This window comes from Erythrolamprus reginae, chromosome 12, assembly GCF_031021105.1.
Source record: "Erythrolamprus reginae isolate rEryReg1 chromosome 12, rEryReg1.hap1, whole genome shotgun sequence".
NCBI classification, from domain to species: Eukaryota; Metazoa; Chordata; class Lepidosauria; order Squamata; family Dipsadidae; genus Erythrolamprus; species Erythrolamprus reginae.
The window spans coordinates 14,319,416-14,345,858 of NC_091961.1; the positions used below are offsets into that span (position 1 = coordinate 14,319,416).

The 26,443-nt window shown below is 40.7% G+C and overlaps 1 protein-coding gene across 1 annotated transcript in view; it reads right to left on the reverse strand.

The window, feature by feature from the left end:
• KCNU1 (potassium calcium-activated channel subfamily U member 1) overlaps positions 1–26,443 on the reverse strand; it is a 194,718-nt gene that overhangs the window by 144,021 nt on the left and 24,254 nt on the right. The window contains 5 exon segments of the mRNA XM_070765628.1: positions 2,839–2,930; positions 4,234–4,404; positions 11,324–11,399; positions 19,132–19,207; positions 26,032–26,143. Of these exon segments, the coding sequence (XP_070621729.1) occupies positions 2,839–2,930; positions 4,234–4,404; positions 11,324–11,399; positions 19,132–19,207; positions 26,032–26,143 (527 nt within the window).

Below are 26,443 nucleotides of genomic sequence, written 5' to 3' on the forward strand. Positions count from 1 at the left end.
AATGCAGTATTGCAGGCTAATTCTGCTCACCATCCAACCGGTCAAGATTGGATCAGCTGTCCATCCTTTTGAAGTAATAAAATGAGGACCCAGATTATCGGGGTCAATATGTCTGTAAACCACTTAGAGAGGGCTATAAATGGTATGTGTCTGTTATTGCTACCTTTTAATAGAACTTCATTCAAAAAGCATGTGTTATTCCCAGTTTGGAAATCATATGTAATTCATTCATTTATTTATAAAAATCTCTCCTACTTTGTCCCACAGGACTTTGCTTATTTTTCATTTTGCTCATAAAAGCCCCCATCCCATTTTTGTGATTTTGTTTTCAGTTTATAGATAGTTTAGCCTGCAAACTGCATACAATTTTACTAAATTTGGTGTGGGATTACTAGTTTGAACATTTCTGAACATAATGAAATGAAAATTGAACTGAAAAAATTTGAAGCTTATTTGTATGTTTTGCTCATAAAAGGGACACCCCCACCCCACGCCAGTTTTTTCAAGTATTTTTAGGCTCCTAATTCCAAATATTTTCAATAACTTTGGCATTGATATACTAAAATGAACATTCCTGATCACAACCAAATGAAAATTGAACTGAAAAAGTTGATGCTTATTTGCTTATTTTGCTCTAAAAAGCCCCCCACCAGCCTGTGCACAATTTTTTCACTTTATATATAAATTATGCTTCTGAATTCGAAACCACATACTTGTTTTTAGTAAAATGGATTTCTTTCATAAAATTAGTTGTCTGGCTATCATGTACTTCCTTTTCAAAAGGATATTCCTAATATTTTCAGCCAAATCTATATAAAAAGTGGAAATAATGGCACACAGCAAGGCCGAGGGGTGGTGGCCCTTTTCTGAGCAAAATGAATAAATAAGCATCATTTTCTTCAGTTCATTTCTATTTTTCTTATTATCAGGAATGCTCAATTTATTATATCAATACCAAAGGGGGAAATTCTTTTTGAGATTTGGAGCCTAAAAAAAATATAAACAGAAAAAAATGCTCCAAATCATGGGGGCTTTTCTGAGCAAAATAAACAAATAAGCATCATTTTTTTCAGTTCAACTTTCATATCATTATGTTCAGAAATGTTCAATTTTTTATATCAATACCAAAGGGGGGGGGAATTTTGGGAATTTGGAGCCTAAAAAACAACAACTGAAAACAATTCTCAAAATCATGAGGGGGGGGGTGTTTCTGAGCAAAATAAACAAGTAAGCATTATTTTTTTTCAGTTCAATTTTCATATCATTATGTTCAGAAATGTTCAAACTAGTTTCCCAATGAAAAGAATTTTCAAAAAAGTCAAAACTGGCAGGCTAAAAAAAATGTAAAGTGGCAATGATTCCACACAGCCGAAATGTGATTGAGGCTTTCTGGGTGAAATAAAAATATAAGCACCAATGAGAAATCTTAGAAATATTTTTCTGATGATCAGCAATGTCCAATTTAGTAAATCAATGGATATTAAAAATATTTTGGATTTGGAGCCTAAAAAAAAGTAAAGTGAAACTGATTGCACACAGCTGGGGGGGAGGCCCTATTTCTCAGCAAAATAAACAAATAAGCATCAATTTTTTCAGTTAAATTTTCATGTTATGTTCAGAAATGTTCAAACTAGTAATCCAATGCAAAACATTTTAATAATATTTTGAATTTGGAGCCTGAAATATATATAAATTGAAAAAAAATTGCACACAGTGAGGGGGGGGACACATTTATGAGCAAAACAATAAACATCATTTTTTTCTGTTCAATTTTCATATCATTATGTTCAGAAATGTTCAAAATAGTAATTCAATGCAAAAAGTTTTCAAAAGGTTGTAAGTAGCAGGCTAAAAAAAATGTAAAATGAAAATGATTGCACACAGCCGGGGAGGGGGGAGAGACCTTATTTCTGAGCAAACAAACCCAATAAGCATCATTTTTTTCAGTTCATTTCAGTTCATAATCCAACACCAAATAAAGTAAAATTGTATACAGTTTGCAGGTTAAACTATATAAATTGAAAAAAAAGGCACAAAAATGAGTGGGGATGGGCTTTTATTAGCAAAATAAAAAAATACTCATTAATTTTTTCATTAAAATTTTCATTTCATTGTGTGCAGAAATGTTCAAACTAGTTTCCCAGTAAAAAAAGGTTTTCAAAAAGAGCAAATTTAAGTACCTAAAATAAACCATTTTCGGTCCGGGTCATATCAACCCGGGAACAGTACAAGTGTGATTTTTTTTGCCCATTAAAAACTAAGCCCCCCACCACCCCCAAAAAATCCCATAGAAAGAACCCCTAAAATGATGCAAAATCATGAAATTTCAAGTTTCAGATATGCAGGGAAATTTTTTTACAGGGTTTCAAACTTCATTTCCGGGTCACAGAGACCCGAACAGAACCTCATTAAAAGAATCCCAGAACAAGGAACATATTTTGCTTTCTTACAGTAAATTTGCTTTTGATGCTGAATTATCTCATCTCTTTCTTTACACAATACATTGTGAGGCAGTATGGTTCACCTTATCCCTATTGAATGATGGTTCCCTTTGTTTCAATACAAATGACTATTTTTATGAGGAGGTCTATGATGATAGCAAAGTTAATTAATAAATAAAACCCAATTTCTAAAATCAACTATCTCAGTTTGCATAATACATTAAATTAGCCAAATAACAATATTAGCATAAAAGTACCAACCATGTCTAACAATAATAAAGTTTAATATACATTTAAATACTGGGCCTGGTGGATTAAATACATCATAGGAAAAAACTCAGTCATTTGCAATAAATATCCAAATTAAGAACTATAAAGAGGATAACATAACACCTACTTTCTGCCTTTCACATATGTATAGGAACCCATGTAGACTTTTCTGCTTCCAATAATGTCTGCCATCTCAGGCACCAAATTTGCAAAGAGGATCTAGACAATGGGAACCCAGTTTCAATAGTTCTCCAAGATTCATCTAAAATGTTTATTTTTCCACAGTAATTCAAAATGAATCAATGATTGACAAGAAACAATGGATAAAAACTAATTAAGGAGAGAAGCAACCTAGAACTAAGGAGCAATTTCCTAAAAATGATAGCAATTAATTAGTTGGACGGCTTGCCTTCAGAGATTGTGGGTGCTTCATCATTGGAGGCTTTTAAAAAAAGATTGGGCAGCCACTTGTGTGGAATAGAGTAGGGCCTTGAGTAGGGGTTGACCTAGAAGACCAGACCTCTAAGGTCACTTCCAATTCTATTAATATCTAAAACTGTAAATCTATTATTCTATATCAGGAAAAGTGCATCTTCATTTAATAATAATAATAATAATAATAATAATAATAATAATAATAATAATAGACAATTCAGTATATAATTAGCCTTTCCAACCTATTCTTCAAATGAATGGACTAGAGTTTCCAGAACTCGAACTTAGTATGAACTTAGTAGTTTACTTATTTAAATGGGGGATGGCGTGATGGTGCCTGGCAACATGACGGGCCGATGGGGGACGGCATCAGGGAGCGGGGGACAACGGCTTTCAACATGGCAGGCCGATGGGAGCTGGTAGCTCCCATCGCTCATGCCAGCGTCAGGGAGTGGGGTGCAACATGGCGGTGGCTGGCAATGCAGTGGGCTGATGGGAGCTGGTAGCTCCCATCGCTCGTGTCAGCGTCAGGGGGCAGGGAGTGGCATGGTGGCAGCTGGCAGTGCTTTGGGTAGATGGGGAACGGGCTGGGCGGCATTGCAGAACACCTCTTGTCTCCAATTTCCGGGTTTTTTGCAGGTCTTTGTGGCAGATTTGGCTTTTGCGCTGGTGGTGCGCCAGGCGCAAGCACAGGGGTGCACTCCCAGCGCATTCTGGTAGAGCTGAAATTGGTAGCCCGCCCCTGCATATAGCCCTATATATAGAAAGACTGGGGGGGGGGGCTGTGTCCATGTATGGTTTGCATCAGTACTACATTCTACATTCAGTAGACATTTCCTCTAGTTTTCCTCTCATACTTACAATGGAAATGCAATTTTTAAAATAGAAATTGATTGTCCATAGTGAAATTTATTGCTTTTCTCTATAAGTGACACCCCTGCTGTTCTTTAGAATCTTACCATTTCACTGCTATCACTCTCTGCTAGCAGACTCCATCTCTCAAACAGCTTATATGGCAACAAAAATATAAAAAGTGAAGATGACTTAAATGTTCTATGTTCATCAAAATCCTTATACAGTTCCTTACCAGACCACCAACAATGAAGAAAAGTATGAACACACGTCCTATGGTGGTTCGGACCACTACATCTCCATATCCTACTGTAGACATAGTTACCATGATCAAATACAAACATTCAAAGTAAGTCAAGGTTTGATGATTTCTTTGATATACCCAGGGATCTCCAGAATTCTCAATCTGTGTAATAAATAGTACAATGTAAGAACTATGGCCAATACAGCAAGACATTGTCATATGCTGACATCATCCTGATATGCTTGTTATTAAGTCACTGTTAATTGCAAATTAAAAATAATTCAGAGAAAAATGTTCTTATGTCCAACAACTTTGAACATCTTTTGAAATTCATCTGTTGAGGCTTTTCTTGAATTAACATGATTCTCCTCCTCAAAACTTTATTATATCCACTTACTAAATTGATGCATTTTAAACTTGAGTTACTCTATTCACACAACATAATATGCTCAAAGGGGTAAACTATGCCATATTTTAAGGAGATGGTATAGTTCACACAACATGCTAAATACAATGACTAGTTCCTGAACTTCTTGTATGTCACAGATCATTCTCATGATGTCTGTATTAACTTGCTTTTATTAGATAAGGAAACTTAATTACATATGATAAAATTGGATTTATCTACAGCATACTGAATCATACAGTGGCCTAAACACAATAACTGTGAGAGGGACCTTAGAATCCTAGTGGACAATAAATATGAGCCAGCAGTATACAGCCGCTACCAAAAAAAGCTAATACAATCCTTGATTGTATAAACAGAGGCATAGAATCAAAATCATTTGAAATATTAATACTGCTTTATAAAACCTTAGTTAGACCACATCTGGAATACTGCATCCAGTTCTGTTCAATGCATTTATAAAAATGTTAAGACTGGAAAAAGTGCAGAGAAGAGCAACTAAGTTGATTAAATACCTGGAAGTAAAACATATAAGGACATGCATGTGCACTAGCGTGCCTATCATCCCTGTCCAATTGTTCCTTCTTATCAGTACACATCATGTTTATAAACAATGTTATGTCTACGTATATTACAAATATGTACTTGACAAAATAAATAAATAAAAATAAATATAAAGAACTATTGAAGGATTTGGATATGGCTAGTCTAGAGAAAAGAACGACAAGGGAGATATCATGATAGCAGATCATCTTTCGGCTGTGGCGAGGAGGGCGTTTGCCCAGGTTCTCCTGGTGCACCAATTGCGGCCCTATTTGGACAGGGAGTCATTGCTCACAGTCACTCATGCCCTCCTCACTTCAAGGTTCGATTACTGCAACGCTCTCTACATGGGGCTACCTTTGAAAAGTGTTCGGAAACTTTAGATCGTGCAGAACGCGGCCACGAGAGCCATCGTGGGGCTTCCCAGATTCGCCCACATTTCTACAACACTCCGTGGCCTGCATTGGCTGCCGATCAGTTTCTAGTCACAATTCAAAGTGTTGGTTATGACCTTTAAAGCCCTACATGGCATTGGACCAGAGTACCTCCGGAACCGCCTGCTACCGCATGAATCCCAGCAACCGATAAGGTCCCACAGAGTTGGCCTTCTCTGGGTCCCTTCGACTAAACAATGTCATTTGGTGGGCTCCAGGGAAGAGCCTTCTCTGTGGCAGCCCTGGCCCTCTGGTATCAACTCCCCCCGGAGATTAGAACTGCCCCCACCCTCCTTGTCTTTCGTAAACTACTCAAGATCCATCTATACCGCCAGGCATGGGGGAGTTGAGATACCTTTCTCCCAGGCTCTTTATATTTTATGTTTGGTATGTATGTGTTGTTTGGTTTTTAAATATGATAGGGTTTTATATGCTTCTTTTTTAATATTAGATTTCTTTCGCTATAATATTGTTTTTATTATTGTTGTGAGCTGCCCCGAGTCTTCGGAGAAGGGCGGCATACAAATCTAATAAATTATTATTATTATGATAGCCGTATTCCAGATTTGATGGGCTCCCACAAAGAAACCATGGGGGTGGGGGTGGGTCAACATTTTCCAAAGCATAGGGAGTGCAGAGTTAGAAAAAAAATGATGTGAACTGATCAAAAAGAGAAACAACCTTGAGTAGAAATTTCCTAATGAGGAGGACAATCAACCAGAGGAACAGCTTGCCTTTCGACATTGTGGGTGCTTTATCACTAGATGTTTTTATGAAGAGACTGGACAGCCACTTGTCTGAATTGGTCTAGGGTTCCCTGCTTGAGCTAACAGTTGGACTAGAAGATTTCCAAGATCCCTTCGTGCTCTATTCTGAATTGAATTGAACCTCATTTTTGCCAAAATGTACAAAAGCAATTGATTACAACTAGACTTTACAGAGAAGTAAAGTAAAACAAAATAAATGGTATTGAGATGTCCCCAAAAATAATAGTTACCAAAATAGATCCATATAAAGATATTGAACATGTGAACCCATGGCCAATTGTTTACCTATATGAACTGCTGATGTACAAACTTTTGTAATACCATTTATCAAGTTTTCTTGTCTAATAAAATGGACTTAATGAGAGTGATCAGTGACATATAAGAAATCCAGGAACCTAGTCATTGTATTTAGCATGTTGTGTGAAATATACCATCTCCTTAAACTATGATATACTTTATCTACTTGAACATAATATGATGTGTGAATAGAGTAATTGTGTTTTGCTAATCCAAGTTTAGAACATGCCAATCTAGGCAGTGAATATAATAGAGAAATAATTGAGGAGGAGAATCGTGTTAATTTAGGAAAAGCCTCAACAGATGAATTTCAATAGAAGTTCAAAGTTATTGAACATAAAAATATTTCGGATTTTGAAAACCTATTGCAAGCATTACCACAAGTGGGTGTCAGGACAGATAGAAAATGGCAAGAAGTCTGAAATAAGAGAATAAATTCTCTTGAATATGCAAATGTTTGGCGTGCAACACTCAGAAGCATCAAATAAAAATTTTAAATGTTTCCTGTCAGCCTCGCTATGTTTCATCCTTCAACTACGCTTCAGCTGTCATAAGTAACGGAGTGGGGCTTGACGTTTGGGGATTTGGGAGAAGAAGTTTTCCAAAGAGGCCCTAGTAAGTTTTGTTTCTTCTGGTGAAGGCCAGGGGAGTTTCGTTTCTCCTGAGAAGAGGTGATAAGGAGGTCCCTTAGTGGCCTGCATTCCAAAAGCATGATGCATCCATCTGACAAAGATGGACAATGGGGATTGGCTGTTTTTCAAAGGGGGGCAAGTGGGATACTTTGATATGGGCAATTTTTACACCTTTTTTCCTCAGACTTTGCTTTGCTTCTGATGCATTCAATTCTGATTTAGTAAAGTTTATTTTTGAAGTTCAAAATGAATGTTACTTTTATTTATTTATTTATTTATTGGATTTGTATGCCGCCCCTCTCTGTAGACTCGGGGCGGCTAACAACAGTAATAAAACCAGCGTATAACAATCCAATATTAAAACAGTTAAAAACCCTTATTATAAAACCAAACATACATACAGAAATACCATGCATAAAATTGTAAAGGCCTAGGAGGAAAGGGTATCTCAGTTCCCCCATGCCTGGCGGCAGAGGTGGGTTTTAAGAAGCTTACGAAAGGTAAGGAGGGTGGGGGCAATTCTAATCTCTGGGGGGAGTTGGTTCCAGAGTGCCGGGACTGCCACAGAGAAGGCTCTTCCCCTGGGTCCTGCCAAGCAACATTGTTCAGTTGACGGGACCTGGAGAAGACCCACTCTGTGGGACCTAACTGGTCGCTGGGATTCGTGCAGCAGAAGGTGGTCCCTGAGATAATCTGGTCCGGTGCCATGAAGGACTTTATAGGTCATAACCAACACTTTGAATTGTGACCGGAAACTGATCAGCAACCAATGCAGACTGCGGAGTGTTGGTGTAACATGGGCATATTTGGGAAAGCCCATGATTGCTCTCGCAGCTGCATTCTGCACAATCTGAAGTTTCCGAACACTTTTCAAAGGTAGCCCCATGTAGAGAGCATTACAGTAGTCGAGCCTCGAGGTGATGAGGACATGAGTGACTGTGAGCAGTGACTCCTAGTCCAAATAGGGCCACAACTGGTGCACCAGCGAACCTGGGCAAACGCCCCCCTCGCCACAGCCGAAAGATGTTTCTGTAATGTGAGCTGTGGATCGAGGAGGACGCCCAAGTTGCAGACCCTCTCTGAGGGGGGTCAATGATTCCCCCCCCCAGGGTGATGGATAGACAGGTGGAATTATCCTTGGGAGGCAAAACCCACAGCCACTCCATCTTATCCGGGTTGAGTTTGAGTCTGTTGACACCCATCCAGACCCCAACAGCCTCCAGGCACTGGCACATCACTTCCACTGTTTCACTGACTGGGCAAGGGGTGGAGATGTAAAGCTGGGTATCATCTGCATACTGATGATACCTCACCCCATGCCCTTGGATGATCTCACCCAGTGGTTTCATGTAGATATTGAATAGCAGGGGGGAGAGGACCGACCCCCGAGGTACCCCACAAGGGAGCAACCTAGAGGTCGACCTCTGACCACCCCCCCACTAACACCGACTGCGACCAGCCGGAGAGGTAGGAGAACCATTGAAGAACAGTGCCTCCCACTCCCAACCCCTCCAGCCGGCGCAGAAGGATACCATGGTCGATGGTATCGAAAGCCGCTGAGAGGTCAAGAAGCACCAGGACAGAGGATAAACCCCTGTCCCGGGCCCGCCAGAGATCATCGACCAAAACAGTTTCCATGCTGTAGCCGGGTCTGAATCCTGACTGTTGAGTGGAGCCATCCTGACCTTTCCTATATTACTGTTTTAACCCTTGTATGCTGTTCGAAAAAACTGCCTAATATTATGTTCCCGGGTCTATTTGACCCGGACTGCAAATTGATCATTTTAGGTACTTATATTTGGTCTTTTTGAAAGCTTTTTTCACCTGGAAACATGTTTGAACATTTCTGCACACAATGGAATGAAAATTGAACTGAGAAAATTAACCCTTATTGGTTTATTTTGCACATAAATGTGCCTCCCCCCCGTTTCTGTGACATAGTCTTCACTTTATGGATAGTTTTGCTAGCAGAATACATTCAATTTTGCTAAAGTTGGTGTGGGATTTGTAGCTTGAACATTTCTGAACATAATGATATGAAAATTGAAGTGGAAAAATTGATGCACATTGGTTTATTTTGCATATAAAGTTATTTCAATTTATATAAAAATTATGCTGTTAATTTCAAACTTACATACTTTTTTTTAGTAAAATGGATTTCTTTCATAAAATTAGTTATCTGGTTACAATGTGGTTGATTTTCAAAAGGATATTCCAAATATTTCTAGACAAATATGTATAAACAGTGACAATAATGGCACACAGCAAGGCCGGGGGGGGGGTCCCTTTTGTGGCAAAAATAAACCAATAAGAACCATTTTTTTCAGTTCATTTATATTTTTCTTATATTCAGAAATGTTCAATTTAGTATATCAAACCTTTTGGGGGGAAATTCCTTAGGGATTTGTAGCCTTAAAAAATAGAAATTGACACGAAATTCAGAAAGGATGGGGGGAGGGGCTTTTTGATCAAAATAAAAATATAAGTCTCAATTTTTCCAGTTCAATTTTCATATCATTATGTTCATAAATGTTCAAACTAGTTTTCCAGTTGAAAAAGTTTTCAAAAAGATCAAATTCAAGTACCTAAAAAAAATATTTTTGGTCCGGTCATATATGAACAGAAACCGATTCGAAGTTATGAATTTTTTTTGCCCAGAAAACAATTAGCCACCACCCCAAAAATATTTTTTGATGATCAGCATTGTTAAATTGAGTAAATGAATGCCTAAGATTTTAAAGAATATTTTGGATTTGGAGCATAAAAAAATAAAAAGTGAAAATGATTGCAAGCAGCCGAGGGGGGGGGGAGGCCTTATTTCTGATGTTAAAAAACCAGTAAGAATCATTTTTTTCAGTTCCTTTATATTTTTCTTATATTCAGAAATGTTCAAGGTACCATTCCCACACCAACTCCAGTAAAATAGACTGCATTATGCAAGCAAAACTATCCATAAATTGAAAAAAACTTTCACAAAAACGGGGGGGAGGCACATTTATGTGCACAATAAACCAATACGGATTAATTTTTTCAGTTCAATTTTCATTCCATTGTGTGCAGAAATGTTCAAACATGTTTCCAGGTGAAAAAAGCTTTCAAAAAGACCAAATATAAGTACCTAAAATGATCAATTTGCAGTCCGGGTCAAATAGACCCGGGAACATAACATTAGGGAGGTTTTTTTTTTTCAGCAAGAAAGAAACCTCCCACCCCCCAAAAAAAATTCTCATAGAGAGAACCCCTGAAATGATGAAAAGTCATGAAATTTCAAGTTTCAGATATGCAGGGAAAATTTTTTACAGGGTCTCAAACTTTGATTTCGGGTCTCACAGACCCGAACAGAACCGAGCCATGGTGGTACAGTAGTTAGAATACAGTATTGCATGCTAAGTCATTGCTCACTGCCACTGGATCCTGAGTAGCTCAAGATTATCTCAGTCTCCATCCTTCATAAATCAGTAAAATAAGGATTGAGATTAGAACAGCTGTAAAGCACTGTGAAGCAATATATAAGCCTAAATGCTATTACTATTGTTAAAAAGAGTCATGGTTAGAGTGCAGTATTGCAGTCTAATTCTGCTCACTGCAGGAATTCAATCCTAACCAACTCAAGGTTACCTCACGTTTCCATCCTTCCAAGATGAGTAAAACAAAAGACCCTGATTGTCGGGGGCAATATGCTGACTATTTAAACCACTTATAGAGAGGGCTGTAAAACACTATGAAATAGTATATAAGTGCTATTGCTATTAAACATTCACTGATCATTACTTCTGCCAGCATCTATAGAGCAAGAAATATTTGATTCAATGTACGTTAATGACAATTTAAGTTAAAAGGTATTTTATGGAACATCACAAAAGCAGTTTCAATGTTAAACCCTGCAGTTTGATTTGAATAAAACTACATTCAATAAGACATTCAGTATGAAATCTGCCTTTTCTGTTAAATAACCAGACATTTGCTTTCAATGGTATTTTCATCCGGCATCTTGATACATACCCAGTGAAGAAATCCTGCACCTGTGAGCCAAGTACTGACAAATACAGCAAGAAGTTTGGACAGCTTGATTGCAGTACTGAACATGCAAAGAGAGGATTGATATGGATGAAACATTCAAATCATTCACCTCCATTTAATCCTTTGACGGTCTTCCAAGTAAGGCACTATTAATTAGTATTCCTAACTCAAGTAGACATTGATTGATTTATTAATTGCATTTCTCATCCTGTTTCTGGCCCTGTAGATCCCACAGTGATCTATGGAGGGAGAAAACTTAATAATAATATCATAGAAACAAGGTTTTCATTTCCCTTTCTGCTACCAAAAGGTATTGAAGCAATAGAGGTCTTTTATTAGCCCATTGTGTTGGAGTTAGAACTGTTACAATTCAGATAGAATAGGCAGTTTGTTCTAGGTTCTTTGTAACTGAATTATTTTAACTTGTCCAAAGGTGAGTTCTTACCAGTTCTAAATGGTTCTACAGCACCATTAGTAAACTAGTGATGATGTCATGGAGCCACTTCTGTTGGTGCCAGTCTGTGGCCACCACCATCTTCTTTTGGCACTATGCATGCATGTGTGCCCCTGCAGTGTGACCATGCACCTTGCAATGCATGCACAGCCACATGGTGCGGGAGGAAGTGAACCAGAAGTGAGGTAAGTTAGAACCCACCCCAGAACTTACCACAGTTTTTTTAAAAATAAAACACTACTACAAAGCAATTTCAGCAGTAGTTGTATATGCCGTATAGAATTGGAACACCTTCAGCTTCTAGAGGAAAATTGTTCCACTGACTATTGTAACTAGTTGAAATTGTCCTCCTTAGTTCTAGGTTGTATCTGCTATTGATGGGGAGAACCAATCTGGAACTAAGAAGAAATTTCCTGACTGTTAAACTATTAATCAATGGAATAACTTCCCTCCATTAATTGTGGGTGCTCCAACACAGGGAGTTTTTAAGAAGATATTGGACAACCATTTATCTAAAACAATATAAGGTTTTCTCCCTATGCAAAGGTATGGACTAGAAGACCTCCAAGGTCTCTTCCAACTCTGTTATTCTATTTGTACTTTCCCAATAGAGTCGCTGAGGACATCAAGAGAAAATCCCACAAAAGGAACCTGAAATCTTATTGAAACCATCAGAGACACAAGAGTAAAGTATGTTAAATTACACAACTTTTACAGATTTCCCATATCTGTTACAATTACCTAAATCCAGGGGGGGGGGGGAAATCCATGCATAAAAACTAAATTTTGGATCTATTTGTTGGCAATGCAAAACAGATAACATTGCTTTAGTACAACATACTGCAGATAGAGTTACGAGACAAATAAGCCTATTTTGGCCAAACCAAAGTTAGTTTTGACCAACAAGTAGTGGAGAGCAACAAAGGTATGGCAAATGTCTAACCATGAGTTAATACAATGGAGAGCCATGAGCAAGCAGTAAAACTTACTTGTAAGGTGGACTGTTGGGAAAACAAGAAAAAGTTGGGAGATGCTCATTGGACATAAATTCTGTGATGATTTGATATAATTCTGGATCTACTCCTGGATGAGGAGGCTGACCTGGCCTGTGTGACTGAGACCTGGCTGGGCCCAGAGGAAGGAGTTCCTCTCTCTGAAATGTGCCCAGTTGGGTTTCAGGTGTGGCATCAACTGCGACCCCAGGGAAGGTGGGGGAGGAGTGGCTATTATAGCCAAGAAGACCTTCAGCCTACACAGGCTCTCTGCTCTTGAGATTGAAGGTTGTGAGTCACTCTTTGAGAAGTTGGATAGAAGTTCAGGTGGGCTTGTTGCTCATGTACCTGTCTCCCAGCTGTGTATCAACAGCCCTACCTGCGCTACTTGAGGAGGTAGCTGGATTTGCGGTGGAGTTCCCCAGCCTCATTGTCTTGGGGGACTTAAATCTACCGTCACTCGGTGAGTCCTCCGGGTTGGCACAGGAGTTCATGGCCACCATGGCCACCATGGACCTGACCCAAGTAATTTGGCATCCCACTCACAAGGGGGGGGGGCACACTCCTGACATTGCATTCTTCTCAGAACAGTTGAGTAATGATCTGAAATTAAAGGACTTAGGTATCTTGCCTTTGTCATGGTCAGATAATTTCCTGCTACAGCTTGATTTGAAGGCTTCAATCCTCCCCCGCAGGGAGGCAGAACCAATTAGATAGTTCTGCCCCAGGCACCTGATAGACCCAGAGGGAATAAGAGGGCCCTTGGGGTTTAACTGGACTCACTTGTACACAGTTCAGCAGAGTCCCTTCCTGAGGCCTGGAATATGGTGGGGGTGTGGGCTCTAGACCAAATTGCACTGTTGCAACCTCTCTGTGGCAGTAGATTCTGGAGATCTCTTTAGTTTACTGAGGAACTCTGGGGGATGAAATGCCAGAAGAGATTTTTTAAAGACACTTTGGAGGAAAAGTAAATCTGAATCTGACCAAACACTTATCAAGTGGCGCTCAGGGAGATGAGATGTGCGTATCATGTCACTCTGTTTGCATCTGCAGAATCCCATCCAAACACCCTGTTTAGGGTGAGTCGCTCCCTCCTTAACCAGGGAGGAGTTGACGAACCCTTGCAGGGTAGTGCTGAGGACTTTAATAAGTTTTTCCATGAATAAAATCACTCAGATCTGGATGGCCCTTGACTCCAATTGGAATGCAGTGTTGACTGACAACGAGTCAGTTGGGGTGACAGGGGCCAATCTTGGTTCTGCTATGTGTGAAGAGTTTGACCTGGTGACACCTGGTAAAGTGGACAAGGCCATGGGAGCTGTGAGTTCCACCACCTGTTTGTTGGACCCGTCTCCCTCCTGGCTGGTTTCAGCCAGAAGGGAGGTGACACAGACCTGGGCCTCCCTTCTTTGAGGGAGGGGTCCTCTTTGGCTCCCTACAAGGAGGCACTTGTGTGCCCCCTTCTCAAAAAGCCTTCCCTGGACCCAGCTGTATTTAATAACTATCACCCAATCTCCAACCTTTTCCTTTATGGGGAAGGTTGTTGAGAAGGTGCTGTTGCTCTAGCTCCAGTGGTCTTTGGAGGAAGCAGATTATCTGGACCCTCAACAGTCAGGATTCAGACCTGATTACAACATGGAAACTGCTTTGGTCGCACTCATGGATGATCTCTGGTAAGCCCAGGATAGGGGTTTATCCTCTACCCTGGTGCTTCTTGACCTCTCAGCGGCTTTCAATACTCTTGCATGGCTGAGAGCGGGTGGCACCATTTTATGGTGGTTCTCCTCATACCTCTTTGGCTGTTCACAGTCAGTGTTAGCAGGTGGTCAGAGGTCGACTACTAGGTCCCTCCCTTGTGGGGTCCCTCAGCAGCCAGTCCTCCCCCCCATCTACATGAAACTGCTGAGTGACATCATCCAAGGGCACGGTGTGAGTTACTATCAGTATGCTGATGATACCCAGCTTTACATCTCCACCCCATGGCCAGTCAGTGAAGCAGTGAAAATAATGTGCTGGTAGCTGGAGGCTGTTAGGGTCTGGATGGGTATTAACAGGCTCAAGCTCAACCCTGACAAGACGGAATGGCTGTGGTTTCTGCCTCCTGTCAATCACTCAGGAGGGGGGCTTCTGACCCCCTCAGAGAGGGTCCACAACTTGGGCATCCTCCTCAATCCACAGCTGACCTAGACCATCATCTTTCAGTTGTGGCGAGGGGGACGTTTGCCCAGGTCCGCCTGGTGCACCATTTGTGGTCCTATCTGGGCAGGGAGTCCCTACTCACAGTCGCTTATTCCCTTATCACCTCGAGATTCAACTGATGCAATGCTCTTTACAGGGGGCTACCTTTGAAGAATGTTTGGAAACTTCAAATCGTACAAAATGCAGCCCTGCGAGCAGTCATGCTGATTAATTTCCGGACACAATTCAAGGTGTTGGTAATGACCTATAAAGCCCTACATGGCATCGGGCCAGATTACCTGCTGGACTGCCTTCTGCTGTATGAGTCCCAGTGACCTGTAGAGCCTTCTCTGTGGGTGCTCCAGCTCTCTGGAATCAGCTCCCTTTAGAGATTTGTGCTGCCCCACCCTCCTTGCCTTCCCAAGAATCTTAAGACTCATTTAGGTCGCCAGGCTTGGGCCAACTAGAGCTTAGCCGCTAGCCAGCGAATGATTGTATGGTTGTTGTACGAATGGGTGTGATTGATTTTAGTATAACTAGGGATTTTAGATAGTTATGTAATTTTAACTTAATTGGATTTACGGTAATCTTATTGTAACCCACTGTTTTAATGAGTCTTTGGAGAGGGGCAGCATAGAAATCAAAGAAACAAACAAACAAATGGTTTAGAGATGTGATTCCTAAGAATCCACAGGTATACCACTGGTTAACTGACTGAGGAATGCTGGGAGTTAAAGTTCACATATTTTAAGGTTGCTAAGTTTGAAAAACACTGATCTAGAGGGCTCTGTTTTGGAGCTATCCTTAATGAGCCTTTCAAAAATTGAAGAACCTTGCCACTTCACCCTTTATATTAGCTCCTGCCGAAAATGAGATTTTTCTTTCTACTCAGAAGCCTCTTGTACCTCTTTTTAGTGTCCATTCAGCCGGGCCTGAAATCTTTTCAGTCCGGTTCCAGGCCCAGCTACACCATGGAAACTGCTCTGGCCATGCTGATGGATGATCTCTGGTGGGCCTAGGATAGGCTTATTCCTCTATCCTGGTGCTTCTTGACCTCTCAGCAGCCTTCAATACCATTGACCATGGTATCCTTCTGTGATGGCTGAAGGGTTTGGGGGATGGGAGGCACCATTTTATGGTAGTTCTCCTCATACTTCTCCTGTAGATCGCAGTCAGTGTTAGTGGGGGAGGAGAGGTCCAGCCCTAGGTGGCTATTTTGTGGGGTGCCGCAAGGTTCGGTCCTCTCCCCCCTACTATTTAACATTTACATGAAGCCACTAAGTGAGGAAGAGGCGCAGAGAGTCCCCACCCACCCACCATCCCCACAGCCCCCTGGGGAGGAAGCCCATCTCGGGACTTGGCCAACTGTTGCGCTCCGACTAGCTCCACAGAGAGAAAAAAGGAGAGAGGAAGGAAGGACTAGAGAGAGAAAGAAAGAGAGAGAGAGAAAGAAAGAGAGAGGGGGAGGGAGGGAAGGAGAGAGAGTGAGAAAGAGAGAGAAAGTGAGGTAGGAAGAGAGTGTGAGAGAGAAAGAGAGTGAGAGAGAGAGAGGGAAGATGGGAGAGAGTGTGAAAGAAAAAGAAAGAGAGGGAGGAAGGCAGAGAGAAAGAGAGAAAGAGAGACAGAGGAAGGAAGAGAGAGAGGGGGAGGATTGGAGAGAGATAGAGAGCGAGAGAAAAGAGGAGGGAGAGGGAGAAAGAGAGAGAAAGGGAGGTAGCAAGAGAGAGAAAGAGAGAGGGAGGGAGGAAGTAAGAGAAAGAGAGGGAGAGAAAGAGAGGAAGAAAGGAAGAGAGAAAAGGAGAGAGAAATAGAAAGGGAAGGAGGGAGGAAGAGAGAGAGAGAAAGAGTGAATGGGAGTGCCGAATGAGTGTGTGTGCACACTATTGTGGATGTGCGAGTGTCCACATCCATAATTCAATGCCTGGGGGGGGGGGCAAAAACAGCTTCCCCTGCTCCTCGGAGGTCCCTTGAAGACCAGAAATGGCCTGTTTCCCAACTTCTGGTGGGCCCTGTAGGCTTATGTTTCACTTTCCCCTGGCTCCAAAGGCTTCCCTGGAGCTGGGGAAGGGTAAAAACGCCCACCCCATCCCCCTGGAGGCTCTCTGGAAGCCAAAAATGCCCTCCCAGAGCCTCTGTGCAAGCGAAAAATCAACTGGCCACCACACACATGCACATTAGAGCTGAGCTAGGGCAACAGCTCGTGTGCCAGCAGATATGGATCCACGTGCCACCTGTGGCACCTGTGCCATAGGTTTGCCATCACTGTCCTAGAGAGACTGAAAGTAGATAATTCCTTAACAATCAAGGCATGTCAAACCGATATGTGTTGGGACTATACAGTATAGTTTGAGTCAGTTTACTGAACTGGAACACATGAATACTAGATGTAGAAGTTGTTTATAGTTATTCTGGGTTTCTGGAAGTACAGTAATCCCTCGCTACTTCACACTTCACCTTTCGCGAATTCGCTATTTCACGGGTTTTCAAAGAGGACTTAAATCCATTAAATTCATTAAAAAATTTAAATACATTAAAAATTCATAAAATTCTTCTACAGTACTACTGTACTCTATTAAAGAAACTGGTAGGATAATCACATGTACTTCCAGCTGAGAAACATTAGAATGACTGTTTAATGCAAAGGGTGGGTTTTAAAAGTCCAAATACTCATTAAATACATAAAAAATATCTTTCCTCTACTTCACGGAAATTCGTTTTTCACGGGTGGTCTTGGAACGCATCCCCCACGAAAAACAAGGGATCACTGTACTGTCTACAAGGTGGGAAGATATTCCTCTAAAGAGATGTTTCTTATGGCTTGTACAGATATTTTAAAATGTGAAAAATTTTCTAATTGCCTTGTATAATAATAACAAAGAGTTGGAAGGAACCTTGGAGGTCTTCTAGTCCAACCCCCTGCTTAGGCAGGAAACCCTGCACTACTTCAGACAAATGGGTATCCAACATCTTCTTAAAAATGTCCAGTGTTGGAGCATTCGTAACTTCTGGTGGCAGGCTGTTCCTGGATTCATTCATTGTTCGAGCTGTCAGGAAATTTCTCCTTAGTTCTAAATTGCTTCTCTCCTTGTTTAGTTTCCACACATTGTTTCTTGTCTTACCCTCCGGTGCTTTGGGGAATAGCTTGACTTGCATAATTTAGGTAACTCATTTATTTATTTCATAGACCAAATTTTTAATCAAAGAACTTAACACCCACACACGTCAATGGTGACCTACTTTACCAACGTGACAATGTGAAAATCTGGTCAAAGACCTTGGAGTACTCATCTCTAATGTTCTAACTGCCAGAGCCCACTGTAACAACATTGCAAAAATCATTAATAGTTGTTAACCTAATCTTGCATAGCTTCTTCTCCGGTAATATTGTACTGGAGCATACAAAACATTTGCTAAACTAATTCTCAAATACAGTTCATTTGTCTGCATATCGGACATCAATACAATTGAGAGAGTCCACAGATGTTTCACAAGATGAGTCCTCCAATTCTCTATTGTTCTCTACTTGCAACAGAATACCTTATGCTACCAGACTTGAAATTTTGGGCTTAGACAATTTAGAATTATGCCATCTTCTGTCTGACCTAAGTGTAGTATATAAAATAGAAATTCCTTTCAGGAGAGTACAAAATAAAGTTCAGAATGTTAGAGAAGTAGGCAACCCAGAAATAAAAAAGTTTGAGGTTTTTTTTAGTGAAAAGTGCAAGTGTGAACGAAAAAGTGGAGGAACTTGGGAGGGTTGAGTGGAAAGGAGTATCAGTCTAGAGTTGCTATGTAGCTACGAAGTAAGTCCAACTTCCTTGAGTGCCGTTACCTGTTTCTAGCCCTAAACTAGTACTGCTGATTGAGAAGATTCTTGTGTATAGGCTATAGCAATCAATCAGTTTAATTGAATCTTCACTGATCTTTTGTACATGACAGGAATAGGGATTATTATCCTTCAAGAGATACCTACATAGGAAGTCAATTTCACTTAGCTAACCTGACCAGGATTAGAAGCCCTCTCTTCAAATTGGGACAAAGAATATCAACATATTTTGAGCTGGAGACAACTTTCATTTTGATCTAGCTGACCACAGCATAAAAGCCAGTTGGAAGCAAAAAAGAGAGAGATGGCTTACTAATGACACAAATAAAAATTGTCTTACCCACTAGTGGTGATTTGGAGGAACTGCAAAATTTTTGGAAGTTCTACCAATCTCAATGCTTTTAAGAAGCGTAAACCTATAAAGAGGAAGAAATGAGGAAATAGGTGAAATTGTCTTTTTCAGTTTCTGGTGATTGAAATACGGCAGCAACATTTAGATTGAAATAAGGCATACCTATTTAACAAATTTCTAGGTTACTACCTAGAAATTGGTACCTAGAAACTGGTATTATAAGAAAGTGGTAGTATTATCATTTTTCAGAGAATTAAAAGCCAAACACATTTGATATGGCATCAGAGGTGGGATTCTCTAGAACCGGTTGTTAACTTTCTAAGCAGTTCAGAGAACTTGTTGTTAGAAAAAAAATCTCCTTTTGTTTTTTCCACTTTACAATGTTAATGTTTTGGGAAATATTAAAAGAGGTAGAATATTATTTCCCCAAAGGAAAAGTGAAGAATTTTTTTTCTTTGAAAGTTTTTTTATTTTTTCTCTGTACATCAAGTATTTACATCACCATTGACAAAACATAATAAAGTATCTCCACAAATGCATTGCTTTGACTACTGCTATCAGTATCTGCTAGTCTGAGATTTCATTATCTTTTAGCTCACCCCTCCACCTCCTCTCCAGTCAACTTTCTTTCACTTTCTCTCCTCCTTCCTTCTCTTCCCTCTCCACCACCTATCTCCTTCTTCTCTTCTGACTTCCTCTTCCTCCTTTGAGGAAGGAGGTCTCTGGAGAGGGGCACTCCGAGTCTCCGGAGAGGGGTGGCATACAAATCTAATAAATTATTAATTATTATTAAATCTAAACCCTTCTCTGAGTGAAGTATTTTTATTCTAATAGCTATTTATCAAGACAAACTGGCAGTTTCTTTCTATAGTCTTCTAATTTTGCCAGACCCATTATTATATTATTATTTTTCTAACTTATATTCAAATTTATCTTAGGTGTACAGTGATCCCTCTATTATCGCGAGGGTTCCGTTCCAAGAGAAATCGCGATATAGCGTTTCGCGAAGATCGAGATCGCGAAACTCGAGGGGTCACTGTATATCTTTTATCTAGTGCTATCTCCTAGCCTATTTTCAGTAGAACTTTTTGATTTTGTGGATCTTTCTGCAATTGTTTTTCCAAATCCCTGTATTCTTCTTCTTCGAATCATCTTTTAACTTCCCTCCTTAAGTTATTTCTCTTTCTTGTATATGTCATAACTAAACCTCTTATGTAAGCTTTTGCAGTGTCCCATAGTATATATGTATGTGTGTGTGTGTGTGTGTGTGTGTGTGTTTGTTTGCTTGCTTGCTTGCTTGCTTGTTTGTTTATTTGATTGCTATGCCGCCCTTCTCAACTGACTTAGAGTGGCCTACAACAGAAATAAATACAAATACAAAGCATGTAAGAAATCTAATATTAAAATATTGTAAACATTCTAAAAACTCATTTTCCTTAGAAACAATCATCCACATTCATCCAATTAAATTAACCGTTCATGACATTGGCTGGAATTAGTTTTTAATATTCATGGCCCCCATGCCTGCCAGCAGAGATGGGTCTTCAGAGCCTCGCAAAAGGCCAAGAGAGTGGGGGCAATACAAATCTCTGGAAGGAATTGGTTCCAAAGGGCTGGAGGTGCCACAGAGAAGGCTCTTCCCCTAGGCCCCACCAGATGACATTGCCTCACTGATGGGACCTGGAGAAGGCTGACTCTGTGGGACCTGACTGGTCACTGGGATATATGAGGCAAAAAATGGCGAGATGTGGGCAGATCTTGGAAGGCCCATAATAGTTCACGTGGCTGCATTTTGCACTATTTGTAGTTCTTCAAAAGTAGCCCCACGTAGAGAGCATTGCAGTAGTCAAGCCTTGAGGTAATGAGGGTGTGAGGGACTGTGAGAAATGACTCCCTGTCCAAATAGAGCTGCAACTGGTGTACCAAGTGCACTTGTGCAAATGCCCTCCTCGCCACAGCTGATAGATGATCTTCTAAGCTCAGCTGTGGATGGAGGAGGATGCCCAAGTTGCAGACCCTCTCTGAGGGGGAGAAAGCTACCCCCCCAGATGGAGAGGTGGGATTGTCCTTGGGAGGCAAAACCCACAACTAGTCCATTGTGTCAGGGTTGAGTCTGAGCCTATTAAAGTCCATACAAACCCTCACACCCTCCAGACACATTACTTCCACTGCTTCACTGAGTTGATTTGTAAGGTCGTACCCTTTTTTCTATTTTCCTTAAAGAAAATTTTCATTTCTTTTTCAAAAAAAAATTTTTCTGTAATATTTCCAGATTCAATATCCATCTTGCTGTTTCCCTCTCCATCTACCCATCACTGAATTATGATCTGCCAAGGTATGTTTCAATATAAATTGTTTGTACATCACTTAGCAATTACAACTTAGTCCATATATCAGTTCTTGACCATTATTATTATTATTATTATTATTATTATTATTCCCCACTGATGGGTACGCCTTGTCGTGGTAGTGGGGCTTATGTGCTTCAATGAAGCTGAGAGCTGTGCCGGTGGTATAGTAAACTACTGGTAGGTCTAACCTTGCCGGAGCAATTACAACTTAGTCCATATATCAATTCTTGACCATTATTATTATTATTATTATTATTATTATTATTTATTAGATTTGTATGCCGCCCCTCTCCACAGACTCGGGGCGGCTCACAGCAGTAATAAAACAATATACAGTAACAAATCTAATATTAAAAGTCTAAAATAACAAATCTAATATTAAAAGTCTAAAAACCCCATTATTTAAAAAGCATACACACAAACATACCATACATAAAACTACATAGGCAAGGGGAGATGTCTCAATTCCCCCATGCCTGACAGCAGAGGTGGGTTTTAAGGAGTTTACGAAAGGTAAGGAGGGTGGGGGCAATCCTAATCTCCGGGGGGGGGCTGGTTCCAGAGGGTCGGGCCGCCACAGAGAAGACTCTTCCCCTGGGTCCTGCCAGCCGACATTGTTTAGTCGACGGGACCCTGAGAAGATCAACTCTGTGGGACCTAACCGGCCACTGGGATTCGTGCGGCAGAAGGCAGTCTCAAAGATATTCTGGTCCGGTGCCATGAAGGTCTTTATAGGTCATAACCAACACTTTGAATTGTGACCGGAAACTGATTGGCAACCAATGCAGACTGCGATGTTGGTGTAACATGGGCATACCTGGGGAAGCCCATGATTGCTCTTGCAGCTGCATTCTGCATGATATGAAGTTTCCAAACACTCTTCAAAGGTAGCCCCATGTAGAGAGCATTACAGTAGTCGAACCTCGAGGTGATAAGGGTATGAGTGACTGTGAGCAGTGACCCCTGGTCCAAGTAAGATCGCAAATGGTGCACCAGGCGAACCTGGCAAATGCCCTCCTCGCCACAGCTGAAAGATGTTTCTCTAATGTGAGCTGTGGATTGAGGAGGACGCCCAAGTTGCGGACCGTCTCTGAGGGGGTCAATAATTCCCACCCCCAGGATGATGGACAGACAGATAGAATTTTCTTTGGGATGCAAAACCCACAGCCACTCCATCTTATCAGGGTTGAGTTTGAGTCTGTTGACACCCATCCAGACCCTAACAACCTCCAGACACCGGCACATCACTTCCACTGCTTCGCTGACTGGACATGGGGTGGAGATATACAGCTGGGTATCATCAGCATACTGATGATACCTCACCCCATGGCCCTGGATGATCTCGCCCAGCAGTTTCATGTAGATATTAAACAGCAGGGGGAGACAACCAACCCGAGGCACCACACAAGGGGGACATGGATCCAGTAAACAGGTGGCGGAACTCACAGCTCCAATGGCCTTGTCCACTTCATCAGGTGTCACCAGATCAAACTCTTCCCAGATAGATGGACAAGTACGGGCCCCAGTCACCTAGACTGACTCATTGTCAGTCAACTCTGTTATCCAATCGGAGTTGAGGTCTGCCTGGATCTGAGTGATTTTATCAGCGAAAAATGTGTTAAAATCCTCACCACTACTCTGCAAGGGCTCCCCAACTCCCCCCTGATTAAAAAGGGAGCGGGTCACCCTAAACAAAGTGGCCGGGTGAGATTCCGCTGATGCAATCAACCCCCAATAATTAATTAAAAATATAGATTAGTTAAAACACTAGTAAAATAATCCCATTCATTTGTGGCATATATAATTTAACCCCCCTAAAATTAGCTAAAAACAATAAACATAAAACATAAGAACATAAACAAAAAATAGCATAGGAAGTAATTAATTATACCATGACATGTGGCTGGTAGAGTAGAAAGTAAACTGTTTTTTATCTGGAAACTTTTCTCTCCATACTTCGAACAGATTTAATTCTTCCACCATATTAAAGGAGGATTTTGGTAGGCTTTTTCTTTTTATCTTATTCCTTTTAATTGTTTTGTAGTCTTACAATTGCATTGAAGTCACTGTTATGTGTTGTGTAATTGTTTTTCTTATATATTGTTATTATAAAAATCAGTTAAAAATTATTTTTAAAAATTGCATTGAAGTCTCCCATTAGGGAAATATTCTCATAACTTAATTCATTTATTTTCTTATGCAGCTTTAGGTAGAACTTATCTTGTTTTCATTTGGTGCATATATTGCCACTAATAAAGTCTTTTTATGATTCATAGATAGTTCAATCATCAATACTCTTCCCGCTTAATCTGAATAGATACATTTGGAATTTATTTTTGGTGTGTGTGTGTGTGTGTGTGTGTGTGTGTGTGTGTGTACAAGTCTATTCCTCTTTCAGTCTGAAGAAAAATGAAGAAAAATAATCTTAGAGGTAGAAAGAGCTCCCACTCTTTTTTAATGTCCTACAGCAGATGCCTGAAGTCTTCATAGCATCGGTTCCCTAAGGTCTGCAGGCCATGTGCTGCCTACCAAAGCCATTAATCTGACCTGTGCAGGACCATGAGTCTGCCCTACCCACGTTACCCCACCAACCCTTCAGCCAAGCATATGACCTACCTTTGCTAGCCCCACAGGCTGGAACTGAAAGTTAAGGCCAATAATTTTGGCCTACAGAGAAATTCTGAAGGTGGGGGAGGTAAAAAACCAAGTAGAAATGGCTCATTTTGGGCCCAAAATGGGCCATTTTCACTTTTTTTGGCCCGCAGAATGCCTCTGGATGTAGGAGAGTGAAAAATGGGGCACACAGATACCCCAGGAGGCCAGAAAGCAGTTGAAAATGACCTATATTTCACCTCCTACACCTCCAGAAGATAGATAGATAGATAGATAGATAGATAGATAGATAGATAGATAGATAGATGGGTGGGTGGGTGGGTGGGTGGGTGGGTGGGTGGGTGGGTGGGTGGGTGGGTGGGTGGGTGGGCGGACGGACGGACGGACAGACACACAGATATTTCTCAAGCCGCTTGGGGCTGAGAAGAATTGATGCCAAACTTAGTTTTCTGAAATGGACCACTAGGCTCCTAAACAACTGAGAAAACAATCTAGTAAAAAACAAGTCAAACAAAAGAGAAACATGCAAACAGGAGCAAAACAAATTAAAATTTAATTTGTATGCATTGTTTAATGAACTGTTAATTTGGCCACACCCATCTAGTCACATAACGTAGTCACGCCCACCAAATCACATAACCACCTAGTCCATCCATTCCAACCTCCCAACTGTTTGAGGGACTGTGAATTGCTCCCCTACTAAAAAAGTTTGAGGAACCCTGCTTTAGAGTTATTTTGTGCCCATTAATAATTCTTGCGCCAGCCTATTCACAAACAAAACACCTTCAGCTCCAGTGAGGGGATTAAAATTTACATCCCTCTCTTCCTATAGATTCTAAGGACAGAGTGTGATCTTCTAGGATTAACCACCACCATTAGAACAAAAAAAGACACCAGGCTCACTACATTGCACAACCCCTGTAGCATTTCAAAAACTGTATAAAAATCCCTGCACTCATCAAGCTAAATTTGTCAACTGTCCCAGAACTTCACATTGTGGTTCTGTTCATCAATAAACCTTCTTCCTTAAGCAGTCTCCATTTTATTCCCAGTTCTGAATTGAACCAGATGGATTTATCCTACATTGGTTAGCATGTTCAGTTGCGCCCAATGATGGGCAGCAGCTCGTGCAGTCAGGTGCTCCATCCTGGTAGGAAATTCCAGGCTGTGTGTGCAGTTGCTTGCCCGATACATGCAAACGTGCCCTGCATGAGATTTGGCTTCCGCACATGCGCAGCAAGTGAAATCTCACATGAGGATGCTTGTGTAAGCGAGATTTTGGCAATTTTCACTGAGTTTTTGCTTCTGTACATGAACGATGGCCTCGAAGGGCACTCCGGTAGTGCCGAAGATGAGTGGCCCTTCACTGGTTGCACCTAGGTGAAATATTAAACATTTTGATCCCTGTTTTGGATCAAAACACACAATGCCAAATTAGATAAGCTTCTAAAGTTAAGAGTGAGGATTAAAGCATTGGACAAGGACCTGAGAAACATAGATTCAAGACTCATATCCATAGACATTTTGTAAATATTTTCCATCTTAAAGTGGCTCGAGATTTTGTGTGTTTTCAGACATTGAAAGAAAGTTCAAAAAGCACAGACAGAGATTAGACAGCTATTGTACATTCCAAGTTTTTGATTTGTCTCTCTTTGGTTTACCACAACTTATAAAATGATACAATTGAAATGTCCCAAAGGTCATTTTTAAGAGGCAAGTGAATTTTCTTTGTTTTTCCTTGAAGATGTTTTGCTTTTCATCCAAGAAGAGTAGAGAGAACTGGAGAGAACCAAAGAAGCTTCTTGAAATAGAAGCAAAATGTCCTAAAAAAAGTCCAGTGACCTTTTGAAAAAGCACTTTGGGACAACCATGACCTGAAAGACTGAACATTCCAAAGAAACGTACAATTGAGGTATGTACTTACCAAGCCAATTTTTCCCTAGATAGAAGGCTATACAGACTGGAGTTATTGTGAAGAAATCAACAATGGAATTAAGCTCCAACCAGAATGATAGCTTGTCAGTTGCTGCCAGAAACTTTAAAAATGAACACAAAAACAAATTAAAAAACAAGCACTATACATTGTCAAAGATAATGAAACTGTTCTCTTCCTATCTGGTCTTTTTGCTTTATGATGTGATCAGAGACTTCAAAAAAGAAGAGGCAATGTCAAATGAGAGCCCACAGCCTGAGTGATATAGTTACCCCCTCCCCCTGCCAAACCAGAGCTGAGTTCCTCCCAGTTTACATCAGTTCTGTAGAACTGGTAGTTAACTGGTGTTGATGACACAGAGCCAGTTCTGTCAGTGCCAGTCTGTGGACATTGCCATCTTCTT